The sequence below is a fragment of the Nelumbo nucifera genome, chromosome 1, assembly GCF_055504915.1.
Source record: "Nelumbo nucifera cultivar China Antique chromosome 1, China Antique-T2T, whole genome shotgun sequence".
Taxonomy (NCBI): domain Eukaryota; kingdom Viridiplantae; phylum Streptophyta; class Magnoliopsida; order Proteales; family Nelumbonaceae; genus Nelumbo; species Nelumbo nucifera.
The window spans coordinates 57,562,110-57,586,401 of record NC_142649.1 but is presented as its reverse complement, the minus strand read 5'-3'; the positions used below and the strand labels follow the sequence as shown (position 1 = coordinate 57,586,401).

Here is a 24,292-nt window from a genome sequence, read left to right as displayed (position 1 = left end):
CTTGCACTGTTCTTGGAATAGGGACATTGGAAATGGAACTAAGGTAGGACCTGTAGGTAGGAGATAGGCGATCATAGGATAAAAAATGGGAAATACAGTGGGCTGTGGATGTGGTACAATGTCGTTTCCCTTTACGGACTGCAATCAGAAGGTCAAGATCATCTGTAGGGGAAGTCTTTGTGGGCTCTAGGACTCTAGTATCTGGACCTGGAGCTGCAGATGAGATTGGAGCTGGCCTGGACTACTGATGATCATGATCAACTTGCCTACACCGCCTGTGATAAACCCGCAACTCCTGATCCCTCTGACCACCCTCACCATTGCAGCTCTCCCTCAACTCCTGATCCCTCTGACTACCCTCACCATTGTAGCTCTCATCACCCAATGGAATAGGTAAAGGAACTGGCCCACTCTCACTGCTCTCCCCCTGAAGACAAGAACTCAAACCCCCATTCTCACTGCTCTCCCCTTGAGGGGAAACCCGAGGATAATAGGGTGTCCCCTCAAAGAAAGTGACATCCATGGAGACAAATTTCCTCCCGGAGACAGGATCATAGCAGCAATAACCCTTTTGAGTTTGTGCATAACCAAGGAAGATGTATTTGGAGGCTTTGGGTTCGAATTTGGAGTGATGGGGTCCGAGAAGCTGAACAAAGCAAGTACAACCGAATGTCTTAAGAGGAATAGAAAACAAGTCCTCACGTGGGTGTAGGAGGAAAAAAGGAGATCGCATATCAAGGACCTGGAAGGAACTCGATTAATAAGGTATACCGTCGTGAGGATAGCATCACCCCAGAAGCGAATAGGAACATTGGAAGTAAACATGAGGCTTCTAGCCACTTCCAAAATGTGCCTATTCTTCCTTTCGGCAACTCCATTCTGCTGAGGTGTATGAGGGCAAGATCTCTGGTGGATAACCCCATGATGAAGAAGATAAGATGTCAATGATTTAGCAAAATATTCCTTTGCGTTATCAGATCTGAGAACTTTGATCTTGGCATCAAACTGCGTTAGGATCATTTGGTGAAAATTTTGGGTCAGGGAAGGTACCTCATCTTGTGAACGCATGAGATAAACCCAAGAAAAACGGGTATGGTCATCAACAAATAACAAAAAATATCTGTACCTACCCATGGAAGGGATATGATAAGGCCCCCAAACGTCAATATGCACAATATCAAAAGAATTATCACTCCTTTTATTACTTAATAAATAAGGCTTTCTACAATGCTTAGCAAACTCACAACTTTCACACCGTAACTGAGACAACTCAATAGACTCAAATAAAGCAGGAAACAAACTCTATAAAGATCGAAAAGACAAATGACCTAATTGGTTATGCCAAAGCATAACCGGACTCACACTCTGAGAAACAAAAGACATCTTCTCAACTGACTCTCCCTGACAGAACCGCTCCCCGAGCAGATAGATCCCATTCGCCTCACGGCTAGTCCCAATCACCTTCTGCGTCTCCAAGTCCTGAAAAACACATCGGTCAGGGAAGAAGGTTATTGAGAAGTTCATATGCTTGGTAATTTTACTGACTGAAAGAAGGTTAGTATCAAACTTAGGAACATGCAAGACAGATGACAGGGAGATAGTATCCGAAAGCTTGATGTCACCCTTCCTAGAAATAGGAACCAGGGAGCCATCAACAATAGATACTTATCCCTACCAGAAGACAAATGGTAAGTAGTAAACATTGAAGGCAAGCTAGTCATGTGATCAGATGCACCTGAGTCTATTACCCAACAAGGTTCAGTAGTACCTGGAGCTGAGGCATGATAGGCTGAAGCTCGAGTACCTGAATGGGCGAAGGCAGATGTGGCAGGGGCTGATGGAGGTTGAGCTGAATTTCCAACTTCCTTTTCTAGCTGTATTAGGGCAGCTCGAACTGCAGCTAAGGTCTCCAAAGATGTTCCTTTTGTGCCAGATGAGGATGCTGAATCAGTGTTCACGGCTACATGAGCAGTGCCCTTCTTGTTTCTCAACTTCGTAGGAACCAAGTGAGGATGCAGTTTCCAACATGTCTCTTTTGTATGTTTGGGCTTCTTACAATGTTCACATACCACATCCTTCTTGTCTTCCTTCCTCCTGTCCTTCTCTGAATCACCCCCTGATTTGGGTGTAACCGCTACAAAGGCTGGTGTGGGTGGCTAAGGTTGCATCATAACCTTCCTTCTGGTCTCTTCACTGTGTACAAATGAGTATGCCTGAGAGAGAGTCACACTGTCTCTAGTCAAAATCTGTTGCCGGACAATATCATAATCTGAATTTAAGCCTGCCAGAAACTCAAATACCCGGTTTGTCTCAACTTGCTTTCTATATATTTATGCATCTCTGGGACTCTCCCACTCAAGAGTCTCTAAGTGATCAATCTCACGCCATAGGGACTGCAAGGTAGAGAAATATATTGAAACCGGTCTCTCTCCTTGTCTAAGATTTTTCACTTCACATTTCAATTCATATGCTCTGGCAACATTAAGTGGTTGGGAATAAGTTTCTTTCATAACATCCCATATCTCTTTAGCTGTCTTTGCCCACAAATAATTCTGGCTAATATGAGGTTGCATAGAATTACACAACCATGTCATAATCAAGTAGTTTTCTTGCATCCACTTGGTATATGTCGGGTCTCCCTTGGGAGGTTCTTTCATGTCTCCCAAGAGGTACCCTAATTTACCTCTTCCACCAATAGCCATCATGGCTGATTGGGCCCATTCCAAATAGTTTGATCCATCAAACTTTACGGTCGTAATTTGACCACCCATCTCAGAAACACTACCATAACTGATGTTCCCAAGGCTGCCTTCTGCCTGATTTTTAAACTCCATTTCTGTCAAGTCTCAAAACAGCACTTGAACTTCTAATCTCAATCAAAACAGTATAGGCCTGATCTGTATTCTCAGTGTATGTGCACAAAACTGAGATAATTCTGATCTGAAACCAACTAGCCAACACAGCAGTAGCTGTTCGTAGAGCTCTAACCCCTTAGGACTCTGAGAACAGCTTAAAAAAAACATGGTATGCTTGCAGTAGGGCTTAATCAGTCCTTAAGTAAGCAATTCAGTTGCACAACCCAAACAGAACTGTATAGATAGGCTTGCAGTTGGGTTAATAAGAAACCCTAGAATCTGATCAGACCTACCAATAAACTTAAGGGTAGCTCTAGGTAGATCACAGGGTTCAGTCAAACACTAGGGCTTGCCGCAAGATCACTTTCAAACCCTAGAGTGGAGAGAAACACAGTTGAGACAGTTCGGTCCAGGGTTTGCTGTAAAACCCTAGTGAATCGAAGAGAGAAAAAACCTAGAATGGTTCGGCCTTCCCCTCCAGATAGGTCCAACCTATCTTCTCTGATAGAACTTCTCTTAGAAAGTAAACAACTTACAAGGAAAAATTGTTCGCTGCCTTCTAGGGTTACCCGAACCCTAGTCTTCTCTGATCCTTCCTGACCACCAACACTTTGCAACCCTAGCAAGTTTCCAATAGCTGCTAGCACCTCTGGCGATCTCCAAGAATCAGTCTGCGAACTCCTCCTTTTCAGCTTCCAGTCCTAGGAGATTCTCATGTGGTCGGCTGGTATTAGGCTCACATGAGAAACCCTAACTTCGCTCTGATACCATGTAGGTGTTCAAGACTGCTATCAGTCTTGATCACTAAGAAGTTTCAGATTCGATGAGAAGAGAAAGTGAAGAAGAAGTAGAAGAAAGAGTGGTGAGAGAGCAGTAGAACACAGATTTTGAGGAGAACAGAATGTCAATATTCTGCCGCCGCCACTTTAATTTAATATATATATGTTATGCTAGTTACATGAAAGGACATATCTGCCCTTGGTGTTTACATCATAACTGCTAACACATAACAAACAATATAAAACTGAAAAATAAATAGCAACTAGGAATAACAGAATTACAAATTGACCACAGCTGTGACTAGATACATTCTACCCTACGGACAGAGTGGGACCACAGCTGTGGGGCCCACATCAATGTTCTCTACAAGTTTTAAGGTGCAAGGCAACCTGGTCAAGCTCAAAATCCCTTAAATCTCTCCTAAAGCCCAAATTCTAGTTTAGACCAAAGGAAACAGAGAAGGATGTAAACCTCTGAATTGGCTCATTTTTAATACACAAGGGAATACAAAGAAGGGGAAAAGTCCTTAAGGGAAGAGTTACCAACCCGAACGTCCTTCCAAAACAAAACCTTATCTCTAGTACAAGTGTCATACCTGATTAGGTTCAAGAAAAGAGGAAGAATACTATGGATAGCCTTCCAAGGTGAGTTGAGTGTAGCCTGCCGAGATGCACCAGCATCCTAACCATTACCTGCCACACCATGAACACTTTTTACGACTTTGTGCTAGACTCTTTCCCTATCCAGAGGCCACCTCCATAGCCATTTATCCAACAAACTTGTGTTCTTCTTAAATTATCTAAAACCAAACCCCTTGCTCCTTACTTCTGTATACTAGTTCCCACCTAACCACATGATCCTTCCTTCCTTCCTTCCTTTGGCTCCCACAAGAAATCCCTCATAATTTTCTCTACCTTTACAACCTTCCTTGGGGCATTCTAAAGACCAAGAGAAAGTAAACTGGAAGATTTGCTAAAGCAGCCTTTATTAACGTGATACGACCTCCAAGGGAGATGTAGTTTCTTTTCCAAATGCCAACTTCGGTGGTGTTTGAAACCATGGTCATCTCGTGGATGGCCTGTTTCGGTCCACACCACGGGATGGCCACGATGTTTGGTTGATTGTGGATGGGAATGATCCACAATATATCGTGGACCGGCCTCGTCCACAACCCAAAATCTTGGTAACGCATATATCTCGTGGCTGTGGTTGGTCCACAATATTTTCACTCTATTTTGATACAGTACATCTACCCTACATACTTTTCTTTCTTTTTTACCCTTGGAAGTTCTCCACTGCCGCTCCTCCACCGCTGCTCCTCCACTGCTGGGCATTGCAAGCACAAGCTTAGCGATGCTTAATTTTTTAAATATTAATTTTTAAATTTTAAAATAATAATTTTTAATGTTTTTATCAATAAAATAATAATTTTGAATGTTAATTTTAATGTTAATTCTAGCACATACCCAGTGGTGTGGAGTCCACACCACACCCACAGAACACCATTGTGGGTGTGGACTGGTCCAGTCCACATAGTCTGTCCACAGTTCAGAACAGCTATAGATTGTGGTGTGGATTGGTCCCTGCCACAGTGGTATCCCAATTTCTCATCCACACTACAAAAGACCTCCTTCGTTGTGCACTTTTCTACAATCGGATTCCAAAATCTACCTTCCCTTGGATTATCTCCTAATGGCATTCCCAAATATGTCAAAGGCTAGCTAGAGGTAAGGCAACCTAAGGACTTTGTTACTTGGCTCAACTCCTCTTGCTCTAAATTCAACTCCACCACACAACTCTTTTCAAAATTGATCTTCAACTTCGCAACACATTCAAACAGCTTTATCACTCGTTTAAACTTTCTTGTCTTTATGGATCTCCAATCTCATAGAAGATGATTGTGTCATCCGCAAAATGCATGTGTTACCATTGTACCCTCTCTACCTACCCTCCAACCTCTGATCAAGCCCAGCCTATCAGCTCTCGAAATAAGCCTACTAAACACATCCGCTATCAAAGTAAAGAGGAAAGGAGAGAGAGAGGATCCCCTTGTCTCAAGCCTCTAGAGGCTGGAAAGAAATCCCTAACAACTCCATTAACTATAATCAAATAATGGTAGGTTTTCAGGCAACCTTCAATCCAAGCACACCACCTCTCTCCAAACCTGTAACTTCTCAAAGAATCCAACAAGAAGGGCCGATCTACCATATCATAAGCTTTTTCCAAATCCAATTTACACACAAAACTTTTCTCTCCCCTTCTCTTGAAGTCCTCCACACATTCATTTGCTACTAAAATATGATCTGTGATTTGTCTTCCTTGAATGAATCCCCTTTGTGTTGGCTAATTAGATTGGGTAGAGCTTGTTGCAGCCTCAGGGATAAAACTTTAGCCAAAATCTTATAAATATTGGTCGCTAGGCTATTGGTTCTAAAATCTCTCGGTTGGATTGCATATCCCTTTTTGGGTATCAAGGCCTCAATGGTGGAGTTGATCCCTGGGCTGATAAAATGTCCTTCCGCAAACTCCTCAAAAACTGTCCACAAATCTGATTTGACAATGTCCCAACAATCTTGATAGAAGGTCATAGTGAAACCGTCTAGTCCTAGTGCCTTAGACCTGTCCATAGAGAACACAACCCCCCTTATCTCTTCCAAATCAAAGTTCCTTTCCAGCCAACTTGCTAGATCAAGGTTCAATCTTGGCCACTCTAACCCTTCCACTCTAAACCCTACATCCACCTGCTGCTTGTAGACTGCCTTAAAGTGACTCATAAAGACATTGGCAATCTCATCTTGATTTTGCACCATTTCACCATTGACCCCTAGCTTCTCCACAAGGTTCTTTCTCCTCCTTCCATTACCAACTGCATGGAAGAACTCAGTATTGCCATCCCCCTCTCTGATCCATTGATGTCTTGATTTTTGTCTCCAACACATCTCTTTTCTAAGGACTACCTCTTCCAACTCCTTTTTTAGGGACCACCTTGAGTTCCTTTCTTCTTCCGATAGCAAACCCTGTCCTTTCTCATCCATATATTCAATTTGGGATATAATGCTTAATTTCCTTTCCTCCACTCTCCAAAATGCTCCCTATTCCACTGTTTTAATTTTTTCTTTTGATCTTTGGACTTTCCTATTGGAATTTGACTCCCTTTCAATGAACTCCCACCACTTCTTCATTCCACCATTCTCTAACCTGCCACATATTTTCAAATCTAAAAGGTTTGGACCCACTCACAAAGTCCTTAGATCCAATGTTGATCAGCCAATGGTCTGAGGTGACTCTTGGCAAGTCTCTAGCCGACAACCCTATCCAGTGGTTTCTCCACTCAGAATTAAAGATGAACCTATCCAACTTAGAAAACCTTGGGGGGGATTTTAGATTGGACCAAGTGTAGACAGTCTGCTGGAGGGGTAATTCTGACAGCTCATACTCATTAATAAACTCATTGAACTTCCTCATACTAGTTTGATCACTTGAGTGGGATTATTGGTTTCATTTGTAAATCTAATCACGTTAAAATCACCACCTAAGCACCATGAACCCTCCCACATACCCCTAATTATCAGTGAGCTCTTCCCACATTTCACCTCTTTCTCCATATCTATAGTGACAATATCAGTAAGACATTCGTCATTACCCAAGTAAACTCTTCTCCCACCCTCTCAAATTTAGACAGTGAAATGACCTATTAGTTCTTCTAGTGGCTCCACTACCTCTTGTCTCCACATTGTCACTATACCCCCTGATGCCCCCCACAAAGGTGAAAAAGACCAACCTAATCCTGTAGAACTCTATACACTTCTCACCCACCTCCTATCCCAATCTTTCTTTCATGAAGCAACACTATGTTCGGATTTTCTTTTCTGATCAAATCTTTTATCGCCCCTTCTTTTCCTAGCATTCCAACTTATTAACTTCATGGCAACACTTCTAAAAGCCACCCCTAATCTGTCAGCCCTTACTTGGCACCTTTCCTTCTCTCCCCCTGGCACTAAACTCTAAATATGTGGCAACATCTGATTTTAATCTTTAAACCTCTGTCAGCTTCCTCTTTCTTTGCCAATCCTTCTCCTTTTTTCCATTTCTTTTTGGCATAGACTTTCACATTTTCTACCTCTTTAAGTTTTAGGCCCAGCTCTCCTGCCACTTCATCCATTGGTTTCTTCCCAAACCCCATCCCCTCATCTTCTTCTTTCTCTTTCCTCTGGCTCCCCTCTTGTAATTCCTTATCTTCCTCAATATTTCCATCTGTTATCTCCTTTCTTGTAAGATCCTCAAAGGATTCACAGACCAATTCCCAAATTCTTTCACCCAGTTCCCCTATAATTGGTCCCTTCATTTCTTCCTTCAGGATTCTCCTCCACTACCCTTACAACATCTTGCTGGAGTGTGACAGGCATCGGTTGGGTTTGGAAAGTATCTGTTACAACCAAAGAAGGTTCATTAGCATTCGTAAAATTAAAATCAAACAAACCTGGAGAAGATGGTTTTGTTGCAGCCTTGCAGGACTGCTGCACAAGTTATTTGGGTTGGAACTAGACCCACTAGCACCTGTTCTCTGAGGATTAGTTTCAGATTGGATTGTTTTTATAACTAATGTATAAATACAGACTAATGTTCCATCCGGAAGACTGATCTCAGCATGGAGAGATGTGAATCTCAGACCCATAAGGCCAAAACCCTTCTGATAGATTCAATTCCTCCCCTTAATAATACAAAAAGGAGCCAGTTAATTAAAAAAAATGTAGATAGGAGTCAGGGTTGTTTTTGTTGTAAGATGCAACTGTATATTCATTTGCTTGTATTATAGAACTAATTATGACTATTTATTCATGAGTAGAAAGCAATTTATTAAGACGATCATGTCTTGTGCTTGGGGTCTGGTGGGAGAAATCCAATAAGATACTCCACAATGTTAGCTTGCAAGACAGCTAACATGTGGTCCATGACAAGAAGTGAATAGACATCAAAAGGGAAAACAACATGTGCAGAAGAAAAATTCTTGCCACTGATCTCCATTAATGCCTTCGATCTAACATCAGAGGAAGTGATATGGATATATTAATCTGCTTAGGATTTAACTGTAATTTTTTTGTATTATTGGAGTTTGTTAATATAAGATTAATCTTTGTTCTCATGTAACTAAATGTTTTGATGTGTCTAGATAAAAAATGGGGCATGCTACCTTCTATTTAAAGCCTTCAAGGGCCCTTTAATTTGTCATGAAAAGAGTGCAGATGTAGGAACAATTATCAAAGGTATGTTGATTCTGTAATTTCAGCAGTGGTACTAGCATGATTTATTTTTGTTTTCTTTTTTGGTTTTACTTTTTGGAATGAGTTGAACTTTTCTAGCATAAGGTTTTAAACAATAGATGAATTGATGTTGGACACAAAATGGATAATATTCAAAGTTATTTTTGAGCTATCTAGGCCCAACTAAAAATTGGAGAAAAAATTGTTTGATGTCCTTCACTTACCTTGCAGCCTAAATTTGAAGGGCTGAAACTTACCTTAAGGTGGCAAGAGAAAATAAGATTGTCATCTGCAATTTGTGGTGACACTTATTTTATTTGAGTATATAGGGGTAGAAGACCTAAGAAATCATAAAGTCTTGTTGGAAATTGTGGAGAGGTGTGAAAGAGTGGATATATATCTAAGGATTTGAGAGTGAGGCATTGATGGGGAGCATGAGGTGAGGATGATATCACTGAATAAAGTAAGTGCCTCATGGGAACCTTGACATCATGGAAAGACAGCTTGGCTGGATCTGGTGGGGCTCGTGGGGTCATGGCAATAGGGGAAAAACATGATCTTGCAAGACCAAGTGAGATCCAGTGAGAAAGGATCTCATGGGTTGAGGGTCTTGCAAACACAACAAGGCCTCACTAGTGAGTGAGATCCAGCTAGAATTGATAAATAGTCTTGACCTTGTGATCAGCCAGTCTCATACGAGGCTTGAATTAAGACCTCAGCCTATGGGAGTGCACTTGGGGGGAGACACATGACTGCCTTTGAGAAACCACGATTGGTTGTACCGGATGACCGTGTGGACACACGTTATCTTCTAAGTGGCCCCCAAGAATGTGGTCTAACACTGTTTTAAAAGCGCAAGGGCCATTTTGCACCCAAGGCGTAAGGCACAATGCAAGGCGTGCGCCTTTTTGAAGCAAGGTGCCAAAATGCAAAAAAATTCCAAAAAAATTCAAAAAATGCTAAAAAAATTCAAAAAGTGCAAAATATAAACACTATTAATTAAAATATAACTTAAATTTTAAAATAAATGTAAAAACCTATTATATAAATTAAAATACATAAACATAACATGTAAAACATATTTAAAATGAAAATTTAAAAATAAAATCAATCATAACATATCAAAAATATTCAAGCATGTAGACTCTTAATCTCTTTTTTTTTCCCAATTGCATTGGCTCAGTTTGGAAAGAGTACAAATACAAATATGTAGAGTGCAAAACCTTGTGTTTTGTATTATTTTGTATGTATTTGTATTGTACATTTTTGTTTTTGTACTCTTTCCAAACTGAGCCATTATTTCAAATAGCTAATGTGATGCTAAAAATTATATGTTTCTGATTCTACGAGCCGCCTTTGTACCAAGCCCCTCGAGGCAAGACCAAACAAGTCCATATCAGGGTCTTAACTTCTTAATCCCTATTACAATAAGGTTTTATAACTTTGTCTTTTAAAAATATCTTTTATTAGGATGAATGAAGGAGCAACATTGGCAAATACGGGTAGCTGCTAAGCATAAAAAAACAGAAAAAATGCAGAAATTTTCAAAGGGTGCGTGCTTGGGCTGAAGCGCAAGGTGCACTAGGCGCATGCCTACGGCACACCAAGTACGCACCTTTTGAAAGTGCTGTGCCTCGAATGCGCCTCGCCTGTGCACCTAAGCTCACCTTTGAAATCACTGGTCTAACAGCATTGTGGTACACAGGACACATGTCTACTGGGGAGAAAAAGACAGGATTTTTCTCCTGCATGTTGGTTAAGGTAGAGAAGGTTCTAGTATATACATGCCCATGTGCATAGCCTGGTTCCCCGATTCTATAAATAGGCTAGGGCCCCGAGGAGAGGATATGTATCCCAATACTTTAAACCTCGATTATACCTTGGTGGGTGGTAATGTTGTATCATGGAGAAAGTTTAGAACCGAAAGGCATCTAGGGAAACCATGTCCCCCCAAGGGTGGAAGATTTTGCTTGGTTAGTGGCGTTGAATATCATTTTGACATTAAACCATCTTCAAAATAGAGGTTTTCACCTTGCTAGTAGATGCTATCTTTGTGAGAATGCAGAGGAGAATGTCTATCATTTGCTTGTTGAGTGCCTTTTCTCTATGTTCATTTGGGGCTTATTCTTTAGGCTCTTCATGTCTGGCAGGTGGTCTCCTAATCCAATGGAGGAGATTTTCTCCAAGTAATCAAAGGTAAAGGGAATTTCAAGGCAAAGATTGACTGGAGCTGCATTTTTTTTTGTCTGTTAGGAACTTTGGAAAGAAAGAAGTAGAAGAATATTTGAAGAGAAGGCTCAAACAAGGGAAAATCGATTCAGAGGATATGTAAAATCACCCAACTTCACTAGTACAGTCCACAGGAATATTTCTTCCCATAGAGGACTTGAAATCCTCCAATGAAAAAAGGCAGAACAGATTTCTAGTGTTGACAGTCCAACTCAGTAGTGTCTCAGGACTGTCAGACTGAGGAGAGGGATGGAATCACCCCAGAACTGATTTAGCACTTCAAAAAAACAATTAAGAAGTAGGAAAGCCCTAGGGCGGGATCAAATCTGGGGTCCAAGAAGAAAAAAAAAACAAATTGAGAGAACAGCAGATGGGATTCACCAACCTGATGTGTGCACTTTTCCAGAAACTGCCGCCCTAGAGAGGAGAACAGAACTCCCCAAATACAAGTCCTCTTTCACCGAAACTTTCTGTGTGGGTAGGCTTGGTCAGGGTGACACAGTAGACACGGTAAGGGCAAGACCACGGGGCTGAACAAATGAAGATCTTGAACTGGAATGTTAGGGGACTGGGAGGGTAGTTAAAAAGAAGCATGGTCAAAGACACCTTAATCAGGAAAAATCCGGACATTGTAATCCTTCAGGAAACAAAAAGGGAAGTAGTGGATAGAAAGAAAGCGCATTAAAGCTATCTGGGGAATCAGAGGGAGAAAATGGGCAGTCTTGCCAACTACTGGGATTGCAGGAGGTATCATCATCATGTGGAGAGAAGAGACTGTGACAGGCCTGGAAATTGACAAAGGGGATTACACTATCAATTCTTTTCAGATGTGTTTCAGATGGTTTCAATTGGATCCTAACAGGAGTTTATGGGTCCAACTCTCCTACTGAAATTTCTACAGTGTGGGATGAGCTAGACTCAATTCATTAGTTTGAAGAATTTTCTTGGTGTATTGGGGGAGATTTAAACACCACAAGGTTTTGCAGGGAGAACTCAAACAACAGAAGGTTGACCAGAAGTATGAAGGATTTCTCAAAGTTCATTGCTAGGCACAATCTCCGAGATCTTCCTCTCTACATTTGGAAATTCAGATGATCTAACTTGCAAGAAAGAGCCATTTGCAGCAGATTAGACAGATTTTTGATAACAAACGAATAGGAGGAACATTTCCTTGACTTTATTCAGGCCTTAAGCTCTTGATGCACATTAGACCATTGGCCGGTCATCTTGCAAAATGAGGTTTTGAAAAAAGGGAAAACCCCTTTTAGAGTCGAGAAGGTGTGGATTTATCACAAGGATTCTCATCAAAAGGTGACTTTTTGGTGGGAGGAATGTGGGGTGGAAGGTTGGGCTGGGTTTCGCTTCTTGCAGAAATTGAAATATTTGAAAAGGAAGTTGAAGATTTGGGGAAGAGAGGAATTTAAAAAGTGGACAGAAGATAAAACAAGTTAATTATGACTTTAAGTGATCTACACTTAAAGGAGTAGAATGGGACTCTAGACATTGAAGATTTCAGGAAAAGAGAGGCACTAAAGACTGATTGGGAAAAGATAATTAGGAGAGAAGAAATTTTTTGGAGACAAAGATCCAAAATTAAATGGTTGAATGTAGGGGACGACAACTCAAAATTTTTCCACAGCTATGCCTTAGGGAGACACAGGAAAAATTACATTTCCAAATTGAAGGTTGGACATAGAGATGTTGACGATCAAATGGAAATTGCAGAGAACATTTCGAAGCATTTCAAAGAAGTTTTTTTATGGTTTCTCCAAGAAAACACTTCCTGACTTCTTTGGATGGCCACACCTTATCAGAGGAGAAGAAGACCTGGTTAGAGAAGGATTTTGAGGAACAAGAGATTAAGGTGGCTATTGATAGTATGGATGGGGATCGTGCTCCTGGGCCAGATGGCTTCCACATGTTCTTCTTTCAACCTGGCTGGGACACAATCAAATTGGACTTAATGGAGGTGTTTAATGATTTCTACTATTCAACCATAATAAACAAGGGAAACAACTCAACTTTTATAGCTCTAATTCCAAAAAAAGAAGGCATCTTGGAAGTAAAAGAGTTTTGTCCCATAAGTTTGGTTGGAAGCATATACAAAATTTTGGCCAAGGTATGGCGAATAGGCTGAAAGAGGTCTTGGGGGATCTAATTTCCAAAAATCAATTTGCATTTGTGAAAGGGAGACAAATAGTGGACAGTATTCTAGTGGCCGACGAATACTTGGAAGAAAGAAGACAAAAAAAAAAAACATCTCGGCTCTCGGGAGTTGTAGTGAAAATTGACTTAGAAAAGGCATAGGACAAAGTTAATTGGAATTGCCTCCTAGAGATTCTGCAAGTAAAAGGTTTTGGCCCTAGATGGGTGCGGTGGATAAAAGGTTGTATTTGTTCTGCCTGGTTTTCGGTATTGGTGAATAGAGAGCCTAAAGGCTATTTTAAGGCTAGACGGGGCCTTGGACAAGGATGTCCACTCTCCCACTTATTATTCACCCTAGTTGTTGATGTGTTAAGCTGTTTCTTTGAGAGAGCAAAACGTTTAAATTTGCTGAAGGGCTTTGAAGTAGGCAGAGAAGCAATTCAATTCTCCCATCTACTTTTTGCTGATGATATTCTCCTTTTCTTGGATGTTGATTTGGAGATAATAAAAAATCTGAAGCGGATTCTAACATACTTTGAAATGGTGCCAGGACTTAAAGTGAATTTCTCAGAAAGCAGTTTAGTGGGAAAACTTTGTTGGAAAACTTCAAGGAAGCTCTAGGGTGCAAAGTTGAAAATTGGCCTATTCTTTATTTGGGGATGCCCTGGGATGAAACCCTAGAAGTGAAAGCTTCTGGGATCTGGTGATAGAAAAGTGTGAAAAAAGACTGGCCACATGGAAGAAGAATTACCTATCAAAGGGTGGTAGGCTGACTTTAATCAAGGCTTCTTTGACTAATCTGTCCACGTATCTTTTAGTGTTTTTGGTCCTAGCAAAAATCAGAAACAAAATTGATAAACTTAAACGTGATATATATCATATAAATATATTTTGCAAAACTAAATCTCAAGCACAGTTGAAATCTACTGTCGGTTTAGGTTTCCATTCGAGAGAGTGTAAGCCCTATCATTCACTTTGTCCGACAAAGGGGCCAATCCTATCACTATGATCACCCACTCAAGTGAATTCTTAGACTGCCCTAACATACTTAGGTTTTGACCCTCAATGGATCTCACTGATTGGCATATCAAAGACAACTCAATCCAACACCTAGTGCAGTACCATAATCAAGTTTAGGGGTTATGTGTAACTTTCCAATTTTGCCCATCAATCTCCAAGGTCTAGGGCATAACTGGAAAATGGTCCGGGTTCAATGTTTCAACCAAACACACACTACATGTGCTTTGGGTCTAACCTTAGCAGCTGAGACAAGCTGGCCCAACTTCTTTGGCCGCACATCAGTGTTAGCTTTGGCAGGATAAACTCCCCAAGTCTATCCAACGGCTAAGAACATTCTAAACTAATACGAGTCTCATAAGTGTCCAATTTAAGGGGTAATTTCACAGAAACATACCAATATCAACATGAAACAATAATGCACTTTTATTCATTTACAATAAATGTATGTGTACATCAATCTGATTGGAGCTAAGAGGGCATAGACTGTCTAACAGGGGGGACCACTCAACCGGTGGATTCAAGTGTAGTTTGCACTTGAGTTTCTTCAAGTGCAACTTAGATGTGAAATGTATCCTTCATCCGTTTAGAGGCAGCTATGGGCACCATTTGCTGGATAATGGGCCCCACTGGCTTGAAAAACAACTACTACTCTGGATAAGGGGACTACATTGCCTTTTCTAAGGGAGATGATATAGTATAGAGTTGATTAGGAGGCTTCTGTATATGTTTAACTCCATTATGGTCATTGCAGATCAATGTTTTGATGCTGTGCAATGAAGTGACAAGAAACTAATTCATCCATGTTTATAATGGAATTCTGATTGCTTATGCAATGTCTCACCTGTAGCAGTTGTGGCACTAAAAACCTCTGAAATCTAATGTTGATTGGGCACCTTAAATGTGCTGAGCTAAATGATTGAAGAAGTTTGGTATATTGTTATTTGAGTTCTTTTATTTTTTTATCATGTGGGTGCCATTTTGTGTTTTTTATTCCATGATTAGTCACTATTTATTTTTTTAATTTATGAATGTTGCAAATTTCATTGTTATCTTGTAATTTTGATTCTCTGTTTGGTATCTATCTGCAGATATTGAGGAATTAAACTTGTTACATAGTGGGGATTCTTTGACAGTCCAGAAGTTTCAAGGCACTGGAGTAAAGCAGTCTGAGTTCATTAAGGAACCATACATTTGTTCATTTCTCCAAAACTTACTTTTATACTTTCCAGGTGTAGTTTTACTGCTAGGCTATACTATGTACTTGCTATTTAACAACAACTTCTTATCAATTACTTGTATTCCTTCTTATTCTATTGAATACTTTTTTTTCTTTCTATATGTAACTATATTTTTTGTTCATTCACTTCTAAGTTGGACATTGATGTAACCTAGAGGTTCAAAACATTACTGAAATACTTAATAGGGGGAAAAAGAACAAAAAGACATGATAACTTAGTATTAACAAATTGCCTCTTCTAGGTCATTGTGTTTTATATTCATTATTTGTTAAATTGTGTGCTGATGACATTGTTTCAATTGCTAAAATTAATGAAAGATTAAATGCAAACTTAAGTTTATGGATAAATACCTAGAAACAAGAGGTTTTAAAATAAGGAGTGTAGGACTAAAACAGAATATATGATATGCAAATTTAATAATAATAGAATACTTGTAAAATATTAGAAATTATTACGTACATGCAAAGTGAAATGACAATTCTGTTCTTTTGCATCTAAATTTGGACTAATCACCATTTAATGGGATTTCACCAAGAGTCCTACTGTTTCTAGGAAGCCACCTAACTTACTTTCTTGCTTTGGAACTCCTTCACAGTAGATGCTAGCCTAATATCACCTAGATGTCAAGCCACCTAACTTACTTTTCATATTCACTCAAAACTCCTCTAGAGCTAGAATACTAGAGTCCTAATGCAACTAGGACCTCTCTGGGAGTCTTAGTTCAACTTTAAGTCTTTCAATATTCATCCCAATGTTACCTTGAGACTTATATGGGAGTCTTTATCTTATTGGATTCTTTTGCCAGAGTCGTAGTCCAAGTAGGATTCCTGGCCAGAGTCTTGATTCAACTCAACTTCTTGACGGTAATACTCTCTTGTCTAAGGGTGCAGATCCCTCGTTGGACATTCTCAAAATCACAGAATTGCTCTCAATTACCAAACATATTGGATCTATCAACTACAACCTTTAGTAGCCTTACCTATGGCATATCAAAGTGATTGATCTCAACCCTACAATCTTGCAACTACTTAGGTCCAAGTACAGAAAAGACTTTGTATCTAAATGATTCATGTAATTGATAGTAATGTTAGTCCTTCAATGGATTAACTCATCTGGATCATATCAGTGTGTACACACCCACTTGGCAGTCCAGAGTGTCACCCTAATTGCTAAGATATCCTAGTACACACCGCTCCGCCTCACTTACCTCCGCTTCGATAAGACCCTCCCTTTTAACTAGTGCTATGCATCTTCATTATTAATATAAAAGATTTTTATTAAAAATAAAGAAAAATGAGATTCTTCTGCTTCTTCTTCCTCCTCACCCCCCCTCCTCTTAAGGAGGCTTACATCTTGTGTTTGGGAGGCTTACGCCTCTTACGTTCTGAACTACACCTCATGCCTCTAGGTAGTGGAACGCCTCGCGTCATGCCTCCGCGTTTTAAAATATTGGTGAGAAGCCCAGGTTTACCCTTAGGATATTTCATGTCAATAAGGAACCAGGTGATTTAGAAGGTGTCTATCAACTACAATCTTGGAACTACTTAGGCCCAAAGACAGAAAAGACTTTGTATCTATGTGATTCATGTAATTGACAATAACATTAGTCCTTTGGTGGATTAACTCATCTGGATAATATCAATGTGTGTCCCAGTACACACCCACATGGTAGTCTAGAGTCTCAACCTAATGGTTGAGATACCACCACACCACCTTTTGGCAATGTTTTAAAAACTGATCTGGAGGTTGAACAATTTTTGCCTCCAGGTTGTGGGTCACCTGTTCCACTGTCTAGGTTGAATGGGTCAGACCGTGCCATGTCAACATATGTAATATACACACACACACACACACACACACACACACATATATATATATATATATATATATAAACATGTATTTTATCAATAAAATAATATTTAACTATTTTTACATGTAATATTTGTTTATATAAATATTATTTTTTGTTTAACATATATATATATTGATGATTAACCTCAAAATTTTATTAATAAGAGCAAAATTTGGAAGTACAACAGATAAAAGTAAAGATCAAAGTTCATGAGTCATAAAAACCTCTCATCTTTCCCCAAAATGCCCCCTCTCCCTTATAGTTGTGCCCAAAACAAAGAACCTCTCACCACCCCTGCTTGGACACTTGGCAAAGGCATCAGCTATAGAATTAGCACTCTGCTTAACCCACCCTATCCTTACACTTTTTAATAAATTTTTAAATTTTGTAAAAATGCTAAAAATTACGATTTGAGGCCAAAAAAAGGTTATTTGGTGAAATGGTTCCTCTCAGGTGTGGCTGCGATGTTTCTTGCACAGATCTTCAGGACAGTAAAAAATGATAACTCTTGCTCCCATGTGGATGCTGTAACAAGGGTGCAAGAGTTAGACAGCCGCTCACAGCGTCAAATGGAAAACCATTCTTTTGTATATTCCACAATGGGAAGAGCCATTGTTGAAATCCAGGTTTTGTACGTTTTTTATTCTGGAGAACAGAGAAGTAGAAGTAGTTTTCAACTGTTCCAGGAGATTAATTCAATGACAGTTAAGGGTCGTTTATTTCAACTGTCTTCTATTTTCCAGGGCTAGTTCATAGAAACAGATCTGTAGCTCACCTTGCAGAGCTGGTGATGAAACAAAGCAGTGATCTTTGAAAGAAACAGGTGGAGTCATGAAAGCTGGGTGATTTGTGTGGTTTGAGAAGTTTGGGAACAACGTTCAGAGAGAGAGAAGTGATAGGGGTATTTTATCTTTTTGATTACCAAAGAGAAACTTTATTATAAGAATAAAAGTAAAAGTTAATACAAAGAGGAAAACTGCCTCCCAAAGTACTACATTCAGTATTACATAGCAGCCCAAAACAGATGCTGACTCATTACTCCTTGCTTAGCAAGGGAATCTGCTAACCCATTTGCAGTCTTTCTCACCCATTTAAATTCAACATTTATGTCCTTATCAATACTTTCGAGTTTCCTAAAAGCATGTCTAAGAGTCCACAGAGTCTGGCTGCTATCACTGGCCCATGAAAAATTAGCTTTGAATCCCCTTCCACCTCCACCTGTCTGTATCCCAGTGGTTTTGCTAATCGAAGACCTTGAAGCAAGGCCAAAAGTTCAGCTTTCAATGAGTTCACCAGTCCTATGGGTAAAGAATAGAGAGCCTGTATTCTACTTTCAGAATTCCTGATCACACCAGCTACTCTAGCCATGCCCGGATTTCCAAAGAAGCTGCCATCAAAGTTCAGCTTCACTTTATTTCCTTCAAGAGGTTTCCAATCCAGCCTTGTCTTTTCTTTTTCTCTTGATGATTGTACCACCTCTGTCCAAGCTCTAAAGATATCAGTAACAGAAAAAACTTGAAAGCTTTCTATGGTTTTTATCCAGTGTGCAACCTTTATTTTGATGCTGTCCAAAATCTCCTCCAAAGATCTACTTTTCCCATTGAAGGCTCATCCATTCCTTTCTTCCCAAACCACCCCAAGTGATGGGGGTTCAGAATAAAAAATCATGAGAAAATGCCCTTACACATTTCCAGTCATTGTATGAGGTCACTTGAGCACTCCCAGATGGAAACATGGACAGCCGCTAGTGAACAATGAAGTAAAGCAAATGCAAAATATGGGGGGTATCTTAATAATGAGAAAATCTATAATGCCGGAAAGGCTTTGACCAAGCAAAACCTCCCTTGAATTTTGATGAAAACCAACTTGATTGGTTCCCACTTTTATCATGTCTGTTGATTGGTTATATGTTTTTCCGTATCATGTCTTTCCAGCATCATAGTCAAACCCCTTAGTAATACACAAATTGTAGGGGGTGTTTTAGTAACTAGGCAAAACTATAAGGGTTGTCTAAGTAAATGACCTTATAAAGTACCATTGAAATTAAGCTTCATAACTTCATATAGAGGAAGCCCTGTTCTGTATGACTCAATGCCTCTGTATTTGCGATGATCTTCCCTCAATAACTGAATATACAAAAAGGTTGGTGAAATTGTCTCTTTTCAATGTTCAATGGAGCACTCTAATAGTGAAAGGGTAAAATTAGTCATTAACCATGTACATTCATGGTAGTTGGTTTAAGCATTTTTTTGATAGGTTAGTTTCTTTAAGAATTTTTTGTGCTTATCTATAATTATTTATAGTACTATATATGCTTTCATTTTGGTACATTTATGGTAGTTACTTTAAGCATGTCATGGTGCATTATTGTTGTATCTTTTTAATGTTCAATGGAGCACTCTAATAGTAAAAGGGTAAAATTGGTTATTAACCATGTACGTTCATGGTAGTTGGTTTAAGCATTTTGTTGATAGGTTAGTTGCTTTAAGCATTTTTTGTGCTTATCTATAATTATTTGAAGTAGTACTATATATGCTTTCATTTTGGTACACTTATGGTAGTTACTTTAAGCATGTCACGGTGCATTATTGGTTGCTAGTGTAAGGCTTTTTTTTTTTTATAATGTTTTGCTGGTTTAAGGCTTATAATAAAAGGTGACAGTGGAGGAATTATTTTATGTTTACTTATGGAATTTCTACGAAGAGTTAAACTGAAAAATCTAGGTTGTGGACTTACTCTGAAGAACAAAGGTTACAACTCCCTATCCTAACCTGTCTAGCTTTCCAAGCGAGGCACACTCAAAGCACCCTGAGGCATACACTTGCAATATGGATGCTGTTGCCGCTCAGATTGGCCGAGGGCAACACAGTAATTTCACTCCTGAGATCCGGGGCTGAATCGAGGGCTTCAGGGCTCCAGGTACTTTGCGAGGGAGCTGAAGCTGAGGGCTTTGTTGAGGATCGGTGGGGTGTGCTGAGGCCGAGGCTGGAGGTCGAGGCAGATCACCTTCTTGGATATGGAAGAGGCCGAGGACCAGTGGCCGAGGTGGATGGTCTTGGAAGAGGTGGTGTCGAAGTAAAGCTACTCGTTTGTGCGTACGAGGGATCCGAAGAAGCCCGAAGAGTTTGCTCTGCAAGGAAGTGTCAAAGGCCTCGGGTGAAGACCCGAGGCAAGGACTCCGATGATCAAGTTAGTGTCCGCACGAGGCAAGTAGGAAGTCTGGTGTAGAAGCACCCAGACGAGGTCACTATTGAGCACCAAGTCCTCGGTAAGAAGAATACCAAGAGTCTCAAAGGTTCCAGATCCTTTACTTGTGGGAGGTGCCTGGGGGCATCTGGGCTCGGATGGCCCAGATGCGAGCCGTACGAGGGCTACGTGCGATAATCTGGCGGATCCACGCGGTGCCCTTCGACTAGGCCTGCCTGGTCCGCACAGAATGAGCCTGCGCACCCCACGATGGGCCTCTTCTGGTGCCCACTGGCCGACACATGTCAGCCCCGTACTGGCCAGCCAAATGCGCCTACATTAGATGCCTTTGAGGCTTATGCCTCAAATGCCTTTTGCATGAGGTGTACATCACTTGTACATCTCATTGTTAGGATAATAAATAAGAAAGAAAATTCATTAATTAAATAGGAAAATTACATCCAGAATAATGGTGATGAGAGATCACCAAAAACAAAAAGATAGAACAGTACATCACAAAGACAAGCAAGTAAATCAATTCATACCATCAAACTTCAAACCTAAATCTAGCATTGCCCAAAAGCCATTCCAAAATTCTTTGTTCACCCCTCATGTGCCTCATGCACGCCTAAGAGGAAGAAGATTGCACCTCCGTGTGCTCAGGCGAGTTACACTTCTTGCATTCTAAACTATGACTCACCCCTCTAGGTAGTGGAACACCTTGCATCATGCCTATGCATTGCATTTTAAAATTTTGGTATCAACCCTGTGATTGATGCTTTTGCAGACCATTATATTATGTTAATTGCATGCAAGAGGTTTTAATAGAATTATACAAATATTATATGAACTTTGTGAAAGTGTCATTTTCTTTTGATATCAGGCTGCATTTCTGTAGATGAGACTAGGAACCGCTTGTTCCTTTCTGATACCAATCATCATCGAATTATCGTTTCTGATGGAAATGGAATGATTTTAGATTGTGTAAGTATGAAGATCTCCTTTATCATTTATGCAGGTCTAAAGTTTTACAGTTTTGTTCTCTATTAGATGCTCCGAAGTTGTTTTTTTCAATTCAAGAAATGGCTCATTGTCCTCTTGCTTTTAAGTCCTAGAGTCACTGTCTTAGAATTGGTCAGTTAGGCTTGTAAATTCTAAGTTCTAACATGGTTTAAGATCTCTGAATGACAGATTGCATCTAATTTCTCCAGAAATGGAGAAATATTGAAACCATTATCCAGATGCCCTAAGTAATACCACTTTCAGGATCCATTATTTTAATATTCATTTTATTTTGGTTTTCAGCTTATGCATCTATTTCTCTCATAGTGTTAATGTATTTTATTCATTACTTTTACCATATCGATGCTTGTTTAAAGCATAGCCGTGCTGGTCTTTCTTGAGTTTTCTCTGTTACATTTTTTGTTAGAATTGTTAGCGATAAAAAGTACATTTTTTTTTGGTAATACTAGCATACACTGAAATGACTGAGTTCAGACTTACCTGGTTTATCTGTTAGATTGGTTCTTCCCCAGGTTTTGAGGATGGTGAATTTGAAATTGCCAAGTTATTCCGTCCAGCATCTTCTTTTTATTACCAAGCTGAGGATTGCCTGTATTTTGTGGACTCAGAGGTAGGTAACTTAGCAATTTCTTTGATTTGGCCATCACTTGATGTATCTAAAGAATGGTGATCTATCCAGAAACTATTATACCATGCTGAATGACTAGCATACCTTGTAAAAGTTAGGGGATTTTGGCAGCTAAGCTATCATTTGGCAAATCCTGCTAGACCTTTACCAGACAAAGAAGGGAATAAAAGATAACAAAAAGCCTAGTTCATGAGCCTCCCATCAATGCTGGGTCTGGGGAAGGACAAATGTACACAGCCTTACCCCTGCAAATACACAAAAAGGCTGTTTCCAAAAGGTTATTGGTCCAAATTCCCAAAGAGAACAATAAATTGGAAGTATTATATCCACAAGCATTTATGTTCCATTATGTAACTTGTGATACTTGAAACCTGTCTCCAAATTTGACACTTGAGGCCTTATGATTCTATCAGTATGTTACAGCTTCATCTCCATCTCCATATGTACAGAAGGACACTTTTTGGATATCCATGCAGTTTGTACAGGGCCTTTCAGGATTACCCTCTCTCCATGTTTTCCTCTTCTATGCTTCAACATATTTTGTTATTCATTATAAAAAGGAAAATATAAAGGAGATAGATATTTGGCAACTTTTCTAGAACGGTATTTCAGAATTGGAAATTGAAAAAGAAGCTCTAATGGAGTGCACTAAAGCAATTAAACTATCATAAAGTCAACTTCTTGAATATTAGATTTTGGAAGTCTTATTGTTCTAAATATATAAGAAAAGAACATAAAGTGAAGTAAAATTAAACTAAATATTATTTTCATAGAAGTTAGTATCCACTCCCGAGTGAAATAATGCCAAAGACATCACCATCAACCCAACTAGAGCTAACATGCTTGGTGGTGTCGTAGTGGTCTCAAATCTCAATGTTCAATACGATTGCGGATGTCTGTTCCCAAGTTTTTCATTTAGGAGTGAAAATCCAAAAAGAGCCAAATCATCAGACATAGCAACTTATTCCATAGTTTTTCCTGTTGTTCCTACATTCCAAGTGGCTAAACAAAGTCATATTTCTTGGACTAGCTACTTTACCTGCTCTCGTTTAGAAGGATGTGGAACCCTTGCCTATTTGACACCATAATCGGGAGTTGCAGTTGTGGGATACTTGGTAGGATGGTCTCCGTATGTGACCCGCCATGACAATGCCCGGTTGTGGTGTCAAATAGGCAAGGGTTCCCGCATCCTTTTGGATGAGAGTAGGTAAAGAAGCCAGTCTAAGAACCGTGACTTACGTGAGTAAATGCACTTACCCAAGTAAGTGTTTCCTTGGAAATATTTACCTAGGTAAGTGCATTTACCCATGTTCTTTTATTTCCCAAGTAAATAAGACAATGACCATTTTATCCATAAAAAGCCATTATTAAAAGGGGTAATTCTGTCCCATCGAAGTGTTGGCAACTTCCCCCCAGGTGTGAAAGTTACTTACCCACTTGGGAGATGGGTATCACTTACCCAGGTAGGGAAAATAAATTTTCCATGGACTCCACATTATATCTGAAAAAAGAACATGGGTATCACTTACCTAGGTAGGGAAAATAAACTTTCCCCCCCTCTCAAAATCCAAAAAACGAACATGCCCTAAATGGAAGGGTAAAAAAGCTAAAAAAATTGATGGTTACAAATTATTGTATGTGGGAGAGGTAAATAATAGAAATGGTGTAGCAATAATAGTAGATAAGGATTTACAAAATGAAATTATAAATGTTAAAAGTTTTGGGGATAGAATTATTTTAATTAAGTTTGTTTTAGGCAAGGAAATCATTAATGTAATTAGTGCTTATGCACCTCAAGTGGGTCTAGAAGAAAACATTAAAAGATAATTTTGGGAAAATTTGGAAGGATTAATCTAAGAAATTCCAAATGAAGAAAAGGTTTTTGTAGGAGACTTAAATGGACATGTAGGGAAAAGAAGTGTAGGATATGACATGGTGCATGGAATATTTGGGTTTGGGGAGAGGAGAGGAATGAATCAGGAGGTCTAATATTGGATTTTCCAGTAGTTTCTGATATAACATTTAAAAGTGGGTAAAACATAATTCAAGTAGATTTTTTCCTAATGAAGAGAACC

At 39.6% G+C, this 24,292-nt stretch overlaps 1 protein-coding gene across 2 annotated transcripts in view; it reads left to right on the top strand.

The window, feature by feature from the left end:
- The window catches only part of EMB1974 (NHL domain-containing protein), a 92,047-nt gene that overhangs the window by 25,330 nt on the left and 42,425 nt on the right, over positions 1-24,292 (top strand). The window contains exons 6-9 of one of the 2 annotated variants that reach the window (XM_088890725.1): positions 8,806-8,899; positions 15,379-15,519; positions 21,465-21,550; positions 22,086-22,199. In XM_088890725.1, the coding sequence (XP_088746851.1) occupies positions 8,806-8,899; positions 15,379-15,519; positions 21,465-21,550; positions 22,086-22,199 (435 nt within the window). Of the gene's footprint in view, positions 1-8,805; positions 8,900-15,378; positions 15,520-21,449; positions 21,551-22,085; positions 22,200-24,292 lie in introns of both variants that reach the window. The other variant, XM_010242813.3, reaches the window with a different exon arrangement.